General features: G+C 51.6%; 1 protein-coding gene across 9 annotated transcripts in view; it reads left to right on the top strand.

Annotated features, from left to right (window-relative positions):
* Positions 1 to 3980: 3980 nt before the first annotated feature.
* Positions 3981 to 14200, top strand: part of TLE3 (TLE family member 3, transcriptional corepressor) — a 47195-nt gene continuing 36975 nt past the window's right edge. For 8 of the 9 annotated variants that reach the window (XM_034783332.1, XM_034783330.1, XM_034783331.1 and 5 more), the window contains exons 1-4: positions 3983 to 4209; positions 4522 to 4622; positions 5270 to 5333; positions 6496 to 6540. In XM_034783332.1, coding sequence (XP_034639223.1) covers positions 4186 to 4209; positions 4522 to 4622; positions 5270 to 5333; positions 6496 to 6540 — 234 coding nt within the window. In that variant the 5' untranslated portion in view covers positions 3983 to 4185. Of the gene's footprint in view, positions 4210 to 4521; positions 4623 to 5269; positions 5334 to 6495; positions 6541 to 14200 lie in introns of all 9 variants that reach the window. The other variant, XM_034783334.1, reaches the window with a different exon arrangement.

The raw sequence follows: 14200 nt of genomic DNA, 5'->3' as shown, positions 1-14200 counted from the left end.
GGTCACCCTAGCTGCAAATCCTGAGCGTGAGAGAAGTTAGAGTGACAACCCCGAGATAAACCACAGGCAGCAGGTGGCTGCCTTGCAAGGCTGCTGCGGCTCCCGCTCCCGGGGACTCCAGTCCGGACTTTCCTTCCCGCTTCGGTGACTGGGTTGATGATTTTTTTTTTTTTTTTTAGGTTGTGCCAGGAACTCCGCTCCCACGTGGGGCGGACTCCAAGGTGCTCCATGGAGCGGCCAATGAAAAGTCCGCGCTCCAGTAGCAAATGACCCTGACACGTCTGGTAACATAAACAGTGGCGAGGCAGCCAATGAGAGGTGGAGGCCGGGACGTTTGGCCTTTGGGAACTTATTGTCCGGTTGATGCATGTTCCCCGCCGTGTCCGGGGCTTGCCCCAGCCGGGCTGTGTTCGCCATGGGGTGTTTGTGTTTGCAAGCAGGGGTGTGTTTGCCATGGGGTGTTTGTGTTTGCAAGCAGGGGTGTGTTTGCCATGGGGTGTTTGTGTTTGCAACCAGGGGTCTGCTCCTGCCCTGGGCCTGATGCGAGGCTCTCGGCCCGAGGGGGGCCCCGTGCTGACCCCCACGCTGAAGGGCTGCAGTCGGGGGGCGGGGAGGAAGGGGGCTGGCCTGGGCTTTGGGATTCCCTTGTCTCCTGCAGGCTGGGAAGGACGAGCCAGCTTCCCCCGTGCAAACACCCTGGTCCCCGCTCCCGCGGCGAGAGGCCCGAACTGCACCTTGACGGCGAGAAACCTGCACCGGGGGGGGGGGCTGGTCTTCTCCTCCCTCCTTTCTGGGGCTGGGAAATAGCAACCGGGCCGGGACCCTGTAACCACAGGCCAACAACCTCCCTCGGCGTCGGGGTCTGGCACGTCCCCCCCTTCAACCAGATCCCTGAATAGGGTGACCAGATGTCCCGATTTTATAGGGACAGTCCTGATTTTGGGGTCTTCTTCTTATATAGGCTCCTATTCCCCCCCCCACCCCGCTTGTTCACACTCGCTGTCTGGTCACCCTATCCCTCCCCCCCCAGATGTTGCAGGGGAGACATCTGCATTGTGGCAGGGGGGCGAGGGGGCCGGTTTCCTAGGTGTGCGCGCGACTTTCCTTTTTGTGCTTTTCCCTTTTATTATTTAAATTGATACGTTTCATTACTAGGGAGAAAAATAAAATATTCCTTTGATACACAAAATCAAATTGATATTTAGCCTCTGCTTACTTTTTTATGCCTGGCTCCTTTTCCCCGCATGGTAGTGACAGATTGTTTGAGCTGGAAGGAAAAGCCATTCAAAGCTAATTAAGCAGCCATTCCAAGCAGTATTTGCAAGCGGGAGGCTGAGAAGCGGCGGCGTTTGTCAGCGCTCGGCACCCGCGTGGCTTTGACTGACAAGCCCGGCGCTGGAGTGGCAGCCCGGGCGGCCTCCGCCAATGGACAGAAGGCAGCCGGCTCTGCCCCTCGCCGATTGGTCGGATGGATCTTTTTGATGGAAGGTTGCTTTTTGAAGAGGGGGGGTGGCGGCGCGGTGCGGGCCCCACGTGGGGGGAAAGGCAGGGCGGGTTGTGTCTGTGACGTGGGGCGCGAGGAGCCATTTTGTGCTAATAGCCGCTGCCCGGGCGCGGAGGTGGGGGTGCATGTGCGGGGCCTGGGTGCAGGGGCGGGCTGAGCCATGCGGGCGAGCCCTGCAAGCCGGGGGCTGCCCTGAGCCCTGCCTGGCTTGCCCCCCTCCCGGGCAGGTGCAGGACCCCCTCCCTCCCCGCTCATTCTCGCGTGGGCAGGACCTCGCCCCGCGTGTTTCCCTGCGGGGCCAGAGCCGAACCCCCGGTTCCGCGCGTGGGAAGGGCCGGGCCAGGCCGGGGTGCTGCTGGCGGAGCTCACCCCGGCTTTCCCAGCAAGATCAGCGGGCGGGGTGGGGGGCTTGGCCCGCCGCCGGCCCCACGGGGCGGGTTATTCCCCGGGGGAGCCAGGGGCCAGCGCCCCGGGCTGGGAAAGTGACCAGACCCCCAGCGCCTTGTTGATGGATTCCCCTCTCCAGGCCTTGCGGCGGGGCGAGCTGGCCACAGCCCGTCCCCAGAGCGCTCCCGACGGCTGGCCAGACCCACCCGGGCCGCCTCGCCTCTTCCCCACTCCGGAGTGCCGCCCTCCGGCGGGCGGACTTTCCGGGCATCGCCCTGTCGCCTTTGGGGGACCCCGGGAGGGAGGCCAAGGGGGGGGGCACCGTCCCTGCTTTGCAGAGTCAGGCGCTTTCTGCTGCTTTATCCTAACAGGCCTAGGAAGGGAGCGAGGCTGGAAAGTGGAGTTTGCAAACCCGGGGCGTGGAAAGGCTGCTGCAGATAAACCCTTTGCCGTGGGAATCTGGGCGGCCGGTGTCTTGTTGGATTGAACGGCTCAGGCCCCCCCCCCCCGTTACACTAAACCCGGCTTTGTACGGCCTGTACGCCCAGGGAGAGTCCAGTCCGGTCGGGCGAGTGTGTCACTGGCGTGACATTGCCCGGGCTCGTCCTGACCGCGGCTCGGACTGGAAAGGAGCCGAGGGGAGGACGATGCGGGGAAGCAGGTCGCGATCGCCGCAGAAAGGGCCGTTCCCCTTCACACGAGTGTCTCAGCCTCCGCCCGGAGGAAGGCCCCCCCGAGGGGATGTTTGCGTGTCTCCCCGTTTCGGGTGGAAGGCAGGAAAGCCATTCTGGGATTCCCCGGCTGCCTTTCTGGGGGGGGGGGGGGGATTGGCCTGTCCCCCTCTTTTTAGGCTTATCCCGGTTATTTGATCGGTATTAAATCTTCAACCCGTGAACGTGGCCGAGCGCTGCCCTTGGCTCGATTGCCCCGCTACACGCCTCTCTCCGGGGCCACGGGAAAGGGGCTCGTTCACACCGCTCCCTCCCCACCTAGAGCTCTGGGGCTGGGGGCTTTCCCACGCCCGCGCCCAGGCCCTAAGGGGCGCCGCAGACCCCTGGCAAAGCAAACCCCCTCCCCGGGCTGCTGCGTGGCAGGTGGGGCGTCGGGGCCAGGGGCAGAGCGGCTGCCCCCAGGGCGATGGTTGGGCTGCAGCATTTGCTCGGTGCACCCGGGGCGGCTTGCGAGCTGCAGAGCGAATGGCCAAGGCCCAGCCAGACCGGGGCTCTCTCCCCCTTCCCCCCGTTATTCGGGTCCCAGGGGTGGCCCCAGTTCCGGGCGCCCGGCCCCGGGTGCAGCCGAGGGGGGGGAGAGGTGTGGCGCTCCCCAGCGAACCCTGGCGCGCGCGCGCGCTCCCCGAGGAAGCCCCGCGCGCCCGCCCCAGCAGCGGGGCCGGGCCGAGGGCGCCTTGCCGACACAAGATGGCATTGTGACGTTCCCGCTGCCGGCGCCCATTCGCCGGCCGAGCCGCCCCGCCCCACGTGGGCTCCCCGCGCTGCCATTGGTCCGGCCCGGGGACGCTGGGCTCCTTTTTGTTACCCTTCACTCCCTCTTTGGAGCGCTCTCGCGCGGCGGCTCGGCCCCTCGTGCTCTGCCCGCGGAGACGGTGGGTGGCATCGCCGGGGTCCCGGGGCGCGCGAGCCGAGCGGAGCCGAGCAGGACAGGGGGGGATCCAGCAGCAGCAGCAGCCGCCGCTCCTCCGGAGCATGTGTTCGCCGCCGCGCTCCGGCTCCCGGCGGCCGGGCGTCCCCGCGGCTTGAACCCGCCGGCCAGGAGCCCCGCTGGGCAGCGGAGTTATGGGGCCGGCGAGGCGCTGACCGGACGCCCGGGAGAGGAGCCGCAGCAGCGCCCGAGCGGAGCCCGGGAAGGCGCCTGGCTTTGCCCCGCAGCGGGATTGGGGCTGTGCTCGGCGGCGAGCAGCGGGGCTGGACCGGGCGGAGAGCGGCGGGCTGCAGCCCCGAGGAGCGGCGGAGCCCGGGTCGCCCCGCCGGGGGCCGGAGCCCGCAGACCCCCGCGGGAAGCAGGGAGGGGCGGGCGAGCAGGATGCCCCGGAGCGGCCGCTGCCCCGCGCCCCCCGCCATGTGCGTCTTTCGCCCGAGGGGAGCCCGGCTCCTGCGCCCGGGGCCGGCGAGCCTGCCCGCCTGCTAGGCGCCCCGAGCTCGCCCCGCCCGGGACTTCGCTCCTTCCTTTGTTCCAGTTTTGGCCCCTGCGGGGCAGCTTCGTGGCCGGGCTCGCCTGAGAGCAGACGCCGCTTGGGGCCGGTGGGGGGGTGACCTGGTGGCCGGTGATCTCCTGCGATGTACCCCCAAGGCAGGCACCCGGTAAGTGCTCGCGGCCCACGGGCGTTTCCCTGCTCCCCCACCCGGGATCTTTCCGTGGGGGAGGGGGAAGGGCGGGGGGGGTCAATCTGCCCGTGCATCGCCTGGTGCTCGTGCTCCCCTGGGACCGGAGCGAGCCCCCGGCTCCGCGTCTCCAACCAGGGGAAGGGGATCCAGCCGGGGAAACTTCAGGGGTGGCGGTGTAGTGGGGGGGTCTCAGACCCCAGCTGGAGCCTGGTCATTTGGGGGAGGGGTGTCTCCTCCCGGTCTGTAAACGGCTTGTTTTCTTCCCGGGGCGTCTGTGTGTCCCCCTAGGCTCCCCACCAGCCTGGGCAGCCGGGCTTCAAATTCACGGTGGCTGAATCCTGCGATCGGATTAAGGATGAATTCCAGTTTTTGCAAGCCCAGTATCACAGGTAACTCTCTCTGGTCTGCCGGCCTCCCTCCCCTGCCTAACAAAGGTTAAATGTTTAATGACCGATTTTAAGTGCACACTAGAGCATGTATTAAAATGTCTTTAGAAGAACAATTTATGGCTCTGTGTGGACGAGCATCAGTCGCCAGCCCGGGCTCCTTTTGTTCCTCCCTGTTTGTCATTTCGGAACTGCCCCAGTTTTTAACCCTCTGCCTCCTGGGCTCGTCGGAAATGCTCTAGTAACCCCTCCAAGTCCCTGCTGGCTGGAGCCTTTATTTGTCACTAGGGGGTCCCCCCTTTGATCCATTCCAAGAACCCCCCCCACCCCCGCAAGGTTCCTGCTTTGCCATGAGAAATCACCCAGAAAAATAATTACCCCTTACTCTGCTGAAATTTCCCATCTTTCTAGCTTGCAAGACTTCTGCTAGCCTGCCATTGATTTGAGCGGAAACCTGGGAGTACTAAGGGGTAAATTTCAGGAGCTATTTAAAAACAAAAACAAAAATCACCTACTGATCTCGGGTGGTGTGTTTCTAAGAAGTATTACTCAAGATGGTGTCTCTTCTCTCCCCTCCCCTCCCCCACTTGACTTGTCACTTCATCACTGCGGGATCTTAAACATATATTTATTCTGTTTTATCCTCTTAGTCTTAAAGTGGAGTATGATAAGCTTGCGAACGAAAAGACAGAAATGCAGCGCCATTATGTTATGGTAAGAGACTTTAATCAGATTTTGCATCAGGCTGCACATGGCATTCGCTGATAATGGAGCAGTTAAATGGGCCAGGCAGGGGGTGGTGGTGATGCGAGACCCTTAAAATGAATATTGCCCCTTCAGAACAAGTTGCCTTCCTTCTGTGGCTTGCTTGGGGCTGGATGGTTCCTATCTCTAAACATTACAGCTGTCCTTTCAATGTTATCTGGCTGACTGGTTGTGAACCATCCTCTAAGGAGAGAAACAATACTTTTAGTGACCAGTCTTCCTGCCCTGTTTTGACAGGCGCTGATCATCTTGTGTCCTCCCTTTCTATTTACCAAATATCTGACTTGTGCCTGAGGACAGCAGACTTAAAAAGATTGGAAACCTAATACAAGTCTCCTGTTAACCCTCTCGCCTGACACCCTCAAAGAGGATTTTGAAGCATTTAGAGGCAGGAGTCCTGCTGACTCTTTATCACATGAGTCCATGTTTGTATCCTTGCCTAGTTAAAACTTCAGGCCCCTGTAAGAACGCATTTTGCAACTTGCTGACCCTGGAGTGTTTGAACTAACTTCTGATGTTAGGAGACAGGGGTCAGACTGCTCCTTGTTTTGCCTGAGGCCAGAGAAGGCCTGTTACGACATCCTCTCTCCCAGTTGCTTTGAGGAAAGTGGATTCTTTTGTTGCTACAGAAATCTTTTCACTCTAGTTGCATTACAGGGGCAATGGGTGAGGTGATTCTTTTGATTTGTATTTCTAATCAATTTAGCGTGACCAGCCTTCATTTTCGAAGCATGTGGAAAGAGTACAGGCCCATTCCCTGACTCCAAAAGACAAAGTGCAGAAAGAACTTTTAAAGGAAAAAGTCTAAGATGTTTGCTAAACTGCAGCATATTAACTTTTCTATTCGTACATACTGGTCACATACAGCTCTGGGGAAAGGTTAGGCTGCTGTTCTGTTTCTTCTAACTAGCTTCTGGAGAGAAGATGAACAAAAAAAGGAGTATTCTCTTGTTAAATGTGTCTGTTAAACCCTACATGCATGTAGCTATTACTTATGATTTAAAATTTCCTTGTCTAATATGCTTTAAGCACAGTTCTGCCCAAGAGGCTTTCCTGATAATGGTCTTATGCAAAATCAATGAAAAAATCTTTTTTCTTTTTCTTTTTTCAGTACTACGAAATGTCATATGGTTTGAATATTGAAATGCACAAACAGGTGAGTGATTCTCTTCCATATCCTATCTCCCTTCCCTGAACCATGAAAATGAACTCTTGGTTTTGATAAATAAAAGCTCACTGCTCAAATTGTTGGTGTTACACCCAGTGTGGAGCTGTTGACCATGAGCATGTATATGAAATTGAGTTGATGGAAGTCCAACATTTTTTGTATATGTTAGGGAAGAGTTCAGATTGTTTTTAATTGTTTACAAGGAGAGATGAAAGTAATGCTGTGAACTTCTTGTATGAGATGCAAACCTGGATTAGTCCATCTTGTGTATATGATTAAAGATGAAAAACACAGCTAATTAAGACAGATTTGATTGTTGGTGCAACTCAGCATTCTTTAAGGTCATACTTCTAATTAATACAGCACTGGAATGTATGACTTCAGAACAAATTGTCTTGTAGGATTTTAGCAGCCACTGCAATGTGGCTCAACGCCATGTTTTACATCCTACATCTGGAAGGTGAAGAAATGTTTGCAACTTTTGTCTGCTGTGATGTATAATTTGCCTAAAGGGAAAACATGAAGGACTGTTGCAGAATGTGATGTGCTACCTTGATAAGATTAAAGCTAAAGAGCCTAAAGGCTGGGCACAGGATGGTAAAACTTAAAGGAATGAAGTTATTATTGAGATTAGACCTGATTATTTGTGTTGCTGCTGCTTATTGGTTTTAAAAGTAGTTCTAAGAACTTAAGATAGATACAAGGTGACATCATCTTTGCAATTCATGAATCAAACCAATTTGACTCAGTGTTTTTGTTACTAGCAATGTAAATCGTATTGACACTCTCCTAAATAACAAGGTACTGCTCGCCGACTAGATTCAATACATGTTATTTAAATACACAGTGCTACGTGCCTTATTATTGATATCTTTTCTCCTCTTCAGTTCATACAGACTTGCTAGGTATATATAATTATTTAAACAGTGACACAAATTAACATTGTGTTTAGTCTTGCAAGATTTCTTCTTCCCATGCTGACTATCCATACTTTTTTCCTTTTGCTGCTTCCCCTCTGACAGGATCATTGCCTAGGATTACAGGCCTGTTTTGATAGTTCATGCATTCATCTGTGAGAAAGCTATAAAGATTAGCTAGTATAGCTAAGTGTCCTCTTGTTTGGATAGTGACCTGTGTAGGGGGAAATGCAAAGACCTGTGAGATTGTTCAGATTGACTTCCTGGTTGGGTGCTTTGGGAGAACCTATAGCATTTTCTGGCTTGATAAAGCCAGAGAGACCTGCAAGGAAAGGGGTTTCCACGTTGATCTCTTTGGGTGGTAGGCACCTTTTGGTGCAGTTATATCCCATTGCTAATGGGAGTTGTATGCCTCTGTCAAGAGGGCAATAGACCCTGAACATTTTTATTAGAATACATTTAGGGACGTAGAACAAAACAAAATGTGCTGCTTTTATTACAGGATATGTTTTACCCCTACAACTTACGCTAGAATTCTTTTCCTCTTTTTGGAAATCTGTGATGTATGCAGTGACATAAAATGAAATATACCTTCTTGAGCAGCGTTTAGTGAGGCAAACTCTGAGGTGTTCATCCTGGCGATTCTCTTTAAAATGCCTAGTGGCAGAGCAGTAGGGTGGAGTTGGTGTATGTTGCTAGACTACCCTTTTCTGTAACATTGCGAGCTGTGTTACAGTTTGTGTTTTTGTGAGAGTGTAAAAGACCCTCTTCCCTTTGGTGGAATTTTGCATAGTGGTGCTATTCCAGTGGAACAATGTTAGTTATGTACAAGTGTTTACATCTTGGGGCACTGTTCAAAAACACCAAACCCTAACAGGATAGCCTGGGTGGATCTGGTGTTCCCTGTCTTGCATTCCACCATTTTAAAGGACTAAATAAGAATATTCTTCAAATGGTTCCTGAGTGGAACCTTTCCTGGCTGCTTTCATCGTCACTGGTGCGGTATGTGCAGTACCTTATATTAGAATTGGGGAGGCTCTCTGAGGTGAAGCTGTTTTTGTTGTTTGATTGCCAATGGTGTGCTTGATGCTGCAGAAAAACAGAGCCACCATCCCTGTCTTAGCAGCTGAAATGAAGGTATAGTCTGTTTTCTGAATCTCAGAATTGGGTGAAATGAGCAAAGACGACAAGGGGGAGGGAGGGCATGAGAACTCAGGAGAGAAGAGCAAGTATAATCTAAAAGGGTTTGCCACTCTTCCTAACTGCAAGGGCTTTACAAAATAAATCCTACACTAATTGCAGTGTGGGTCCTGGGTGCATCTGGCTGAGGGTGGCTAGTCCTGAACAAACAAGTTTATCAGCTGACCTGTTTAGCGGTTGACTTGTGTTTATCTGCACACAATCAAGTAGACTGGAGTGCTTGAATTATTCATGCAGTGTCCTGCCCTCCAGACTTGACTGCTTGTGATTACGTCTGCCTGAGACAAACACTGATGGATACTTCATCTTTAAGCAAAAGGGGATTGCCTGTCTGTAGGCTTATATAACAGATTATCTCTTCTACATTGAATATTAGAAGTGTGTGTGTTTTTTCTCTTTACCAAATCACAAAGAGAAGTAAGAATAAAGGTGATTTCATGAATGACTCCATAGGCTATATCCGAGGAATTATGTATGAAGTGACAACTCACTCTATTGCATATGATTCAGGGAATTACTCCTAGTATCTGCCACAATCTTTTGTGGTAAGTGCTATGTTACCCAAATTCAGTCTTCTTAAATACAAGTTTTCTCTGCATAGTATTTAAATATATATTTGCTGCCTAGACAGTTTTTTTGAGGCTTTTCTTCTTTCCAACGTCGATTTTTGCATTGCATCCATTTATCGGTCCTATTTTGCTTTTTATCATCTAGAAAGATTTGGATGAAATAATCTAATTGAATAATCCAGAAAAGCAACTAATCATGTGTTGGGAGACAAAACCCCTTGTGGTGAATACTGCTAGTTTCTAGTTTTGATGGCTAAGAGCTCAGCACATAAGGATTTCTTGTTTTTAGAGTTAAACTAAAACTTTGGCCTTGGAACACATTTAAACCATATTGACACTTTCATGAGAGAATCCTGCTTCTTCTGGAATATTCCAAGAACAGGGTATACTTTATCATTCTTGTTAGCAAGGCGTGCCAGATAATAACTCGTTAAACACTTGAGAAGCCAAGTAACTGCTTATTATGATACTTTCTGACATCTTAAGGTAGAAACAAATCGTTTCCAGCTATTTTAACCCTTCGTGACAGCTGGCTCATGAATTCCCACCTTTAACTCCTGTTGTTTTCTGTATTAATGTCAGGAATCCTGGCAGCAGATCAAAAGATACCTGTTCTGAACTTTATTCCCTAAAGTAGCCTTGTTTGCCTTCTGCTGTTGCTGGTTGTGGCTCGCCCCTCCACACCCCCTCCCTGATTTAATTCTCATCAGTGAAGCTCTCCACTTTGCTAATAATGATAGCAGCCGCAAATAGCTTTCAACATGCCATTGACAGCCTGTTTGGAGAGAGCACTTGAAATAGTGCTAGACAGCTGAAAGTACCCATAATTGTGTACCAGAGTGAGAACCACACTGCTTAAGGACCTTATTTTCATGTGCTTAAAGAGACAATATCCTGGTTTCAACAAATGCCTCTAGTGCTTCGCGGGCAGTATTTATTCACCCCTCCCTTTTTGATGAAGGTTTCATGGGGTGGGAGGGCACAGATAGCAACAAAAATCCCTGATTACCAAAGCAAATGATATAAAATCAGACCAATCTGAATGGTACATTATGGGTAATTGAGAGTGTTTGTTAAGCTACACCTTTCCTTTCAATAAAGGTAAAAACTTGGCTACCCTTAAACCGGAGAACCTCCAAGTTTAGATGGGAGTTTGAAAGATCATTTAGTAAGACTTTGTCTTTTCATGTGCATATCTTTTTGTCTCCCTTTTTTTTGTTAGTCGCTGAATAGCTTCGGGGCCATGTTACCGCGTGGCCAGTAGAGCATATCGCGAGAGACTGCCCTAGTAATCCGTGGAGTTCAGAGTTTAAACACCAGGTTGAAATCGGCTATGGAAAAAGCGAATATTTTGGCAAAATTGTGACTGATAAAAGAAAATGGACTGAATTCTGCCCTCAGTTGTACATATGACCTCCCCCCACAGCCCCTATTGAATTCAGTGAGGGACCTTTGGTGTACAAGATAAGAATTTGGTTTTTATTCCTTTGCCAAACTCGAGCCAAAAGAGCTTATTTTTGGCAGACCTGTTTGAACCTCCTTACAGTGATTTAGGCTTAAAGTGCCTCCCATCAATGTAGAGGGGGTGCTGCACACTCAGATATATGGAGTAATGCATTCAGGTGCTTGCTAGGGTGGCGTGTTCTGAACGTACTTGAACACAGGTTTGAAAAATGGCTACTGGGCATGCACGTTAGCTGCTTTTCATAACTCTTTATTTAAGTATCAAAATTCCACGCGGCGTGCTCCTCCCCGGGGCAACTCCATTGACAGCAGCAGACATACCCACCCCAAGGATGAATTTGATCCAGTATTTATAGTATCCTAAATCCTATCCCTTTCCAGTCAGAGTTTTTGCCATAAGATGCGAAGTGATGTTGTCTGTTCTGGAGGAGAGTCGGCTGTGATGTTGGAACGGCCCGGCTTGGGTGCCTTCACTGGCTGCGTGTTGCTAACCTGTTATATTCTTACAGAAAATTGAGGCTAATTGACTTGGTGCTGGGACTGTTTACATGCCAGTTGGCAAGCCAGTTGCACTGCAGTTGTTTGGGTTGTAGCCGTGGCTGGCTTTGAAGGTGTGTCGTGGGGTGCCCTGACATTCTATGTACTGATCCAGGCTGTGCTCTAAGATTTCAAGTGGGTATCTGTGGGTGGTCAAGCCGGCGCAAGGTTAGACCGTTAGAAATGCAGCTGCACAGACATTACAATACTCCACAGCCCATGACATCGTTTGTCCTCAGCCAGTTTTGGCTTTTGAGTTTTTTAGTTTGCATCTTAATTCAGTTTATGGGAGACCTTCAGTGTTTCAAATAGAGTTCCACGTATTTCCTATGATAAAGTGATTCGTATTTTTTAAACTTCACTCTGTCGTGTCCATTTCTGAAGGTGGAGCAGTAGATTGATGTGTCTGAAACCAAGAGCAATTGCTGCTGTGCAGGGTTAAAATCCCTTAATGCAGTAGCATCAGACCCTGCTCTCTCCAAACTATTTTCACTGTTATGGCCTGTCTGTGTCCTAGAGTGCTGTGGGTTCTGGTAGCCCAGCGGGAATAGCTGTTCTGTTCAGAGCGGGCGACTGTAACCGCCCCTGAGGCTAAAGCATACTGATAGCAGGGCTGGCTGTGTTCTTGATGGGGCAGGATTTATAACTTGTGCAAATGTTCTCCTTCCTTCGCGGCTCCAGCAACCCCTGCCCTGACTAGAACCCCAAACCAGAGACGGGACTTGTGTAGGGCTGGGGAGAATTCATTAAGATTCAAGACTGTCTCCTTGCCCTTTTTTAACAAGCAGTTTGGATTTGTCTCTGGCATTTTACAGTACAGCCCCATGTGAACTTCCATGTACACATTTCCCCCTTCTGCTCCCACCCACGCTCCCAGCCCTTCCTTCTGCTTCGTCTCCCTCAAGTCAGATGAGGCTCCGCAGGGCTCGGCTGCACACAGAGGCTCTCCCCTCCTCTGGCAGCACTGGGCCCCATCCTCCTCTGCTCCCCCTCCCCCTAGAGCCAGGCTACGTGGGAGCTGGTGGCTGGTTCGAGGAGTGGCAGGGGTATGTCCCCTAAGGAGAGGGGCCTGGAGAGGAAGGAGCCCAGCCTCCGTGCTGTGAAGGACGTAGTGGCTCAAGGCCTGCACTCCTCTTCTCTTGGGAACCGTGTATCAGCGTGGTGCCCCCTCCCTCAAGCTTCTGTCCCCGGAAAGGGGGAGAGTAGAGCTTGGGCCCCAGCCTTTCTGTGCAAGGGCAGCAATGACTTGCGGTGAACCTGGCGTCTGGATTGCACCCCAAAAAACTCACTCCGCGGGTAGCGGTGCCAGTGTCCGGCCTGCCTCCCCCTGCTGCAGGCTCTTGGAGGATGTGATTCGGGGTCAGCTGGATGGAGTTCTGTGTGGTTCCTGTAAATGTGTGCTGGATCCCGGGGTGAGGCTTAAACTCCCCTTTGCGTTGCCCTGATCCTTTTGGTAACTGGGCACCGTGTAAAAGCTTCACCGTAGCCCAGGCTGCAGTGGCTACAGGGTTGCAGAAGATTATCTGACTCTGCTTCCCCCACCTCCAGTCGCGTCTCTCTCGCCTGCACCAGCAAAGCAAAGTGCTGTGGAGCATGGCTCAGACTCGCCGCTGGCGCAAGCCGCGGTGGGGCTGGGCCTCTTTACCCCAGCAGTGACTCTGGCCCTGCACACGTAGCGATCACTCATCTGTGGCTGAAACGCAGCTGTCGCTCCGCAATGCTGAGCTGGCGTTCTCAGAAGTGAAGAATAACAGCTCCAGTCAAGACTGCAGAGGAAGGTGGCTTTTTTTTTTTTTTTTTTTTTTTTTTTTTTAACTACCCAAACTAGGAACTGGTCTGAATGGAAAACGCAATGGGCTATGAAACGACCACATGCGGTCGGTCCTGGATGGATACCTCTGGAAAGCGCACAACCCACGCCACTTTGGCTGCACTGTCTGAGGTCTCCCAACGAAGATCAGATCAGGCCCTCCAGAGCCTGTCTTAGCTAGTGCGACCACAGCCCAAGGTCATGTGACTGCAGGCAAGTACTACTGTGGGCTGAAAATCAAGACAATCTCTTTCTCTGTGAGTCCTGCTAACTTTGTTGGCACACTGGTTAACCAACCCCCCATATCTTTTTCTAACAAAAGGGCTGTATGGAAGGCCATGAAGCTGCAGTCAGGCGTGGAAGCCGGGGAGAGCTGCCCTGACAAAGTGTCTTAGACTTGCTGTGACTCAAGACTCTTTAGCAGCTGACATGTCTGTCTCTCTTTCCTCCCCCACTCTCCCCCAACCACGCCCACCTGCCCTGCAAAAACCCAGGTCCTTTTTATCCAGCGTTAATTTGTGGAGCCGATCAGATTGGCAGCCCGAAAACTCATCGTAATGACCTGCCTTGGCATGGGTAATATGGTTTTACAGCCTGTTGCGGTCAAGCAAAGGCGTAATTTGCATAATGTTCTGAGGGGATTAGGTTGTTGAGGTTGCCATGGCAATCTAACGGAGATGAATTGAGATTTTTCTTGGCAGGAATTGCCCGGTGGCACTCGGGGGAGGGCTCCGTTGCTTTGGAGGGGAGTTGATGAATGGGTAGTGATACTGGGAAGGTGTAATGCATGAAACCTTACCCTGTTCTAGGCCAGCCAGTGCTCCCCTTTAGACCCCTATTCAACATGAACGGGGACAAACAGCGTTTAATATGCTTGGGAACTGCAAAATTAAAGTGAACAAATATTTAAAGATTATGGAATCTTATGTTAACAGGAAACCTAGCAGTCGTAAACAGAACATTTCTACAGATACTAGTTTTCTTGTGTTTTTTTTTTTTTCCTTTCTAAATTCCATAAGGAAATTGTCCTTTTTTTTTAAAAAAAAAACAGAACCTAAGTTTGGTTCCCAAATCCTTGCTGGAAGTTTAAGCAAAACTTGATTTTTTAAAGTACTGGTAATAGCCAAAACAAAACCATCTCTGAAGTAGCT

The sequence above is a fragment of the Trachemys scripta genome, chromosome 10, assembly GCF_013100865.1.
Source record: "Trachemys scripta elegans isolate TJP31775 chromosome 10, CAS_Tse_1.0, whole genome shotgun sequence".
NCBI lineage: Eukaryota > Metazoa > Chordata > Testudines > Emydidae > Trachemys > Trachemys scripta.
Note: the sequence above shows the minus strand (reverse complement) of the source record. Positions and strands in the feature narration are given on the sequence as shown.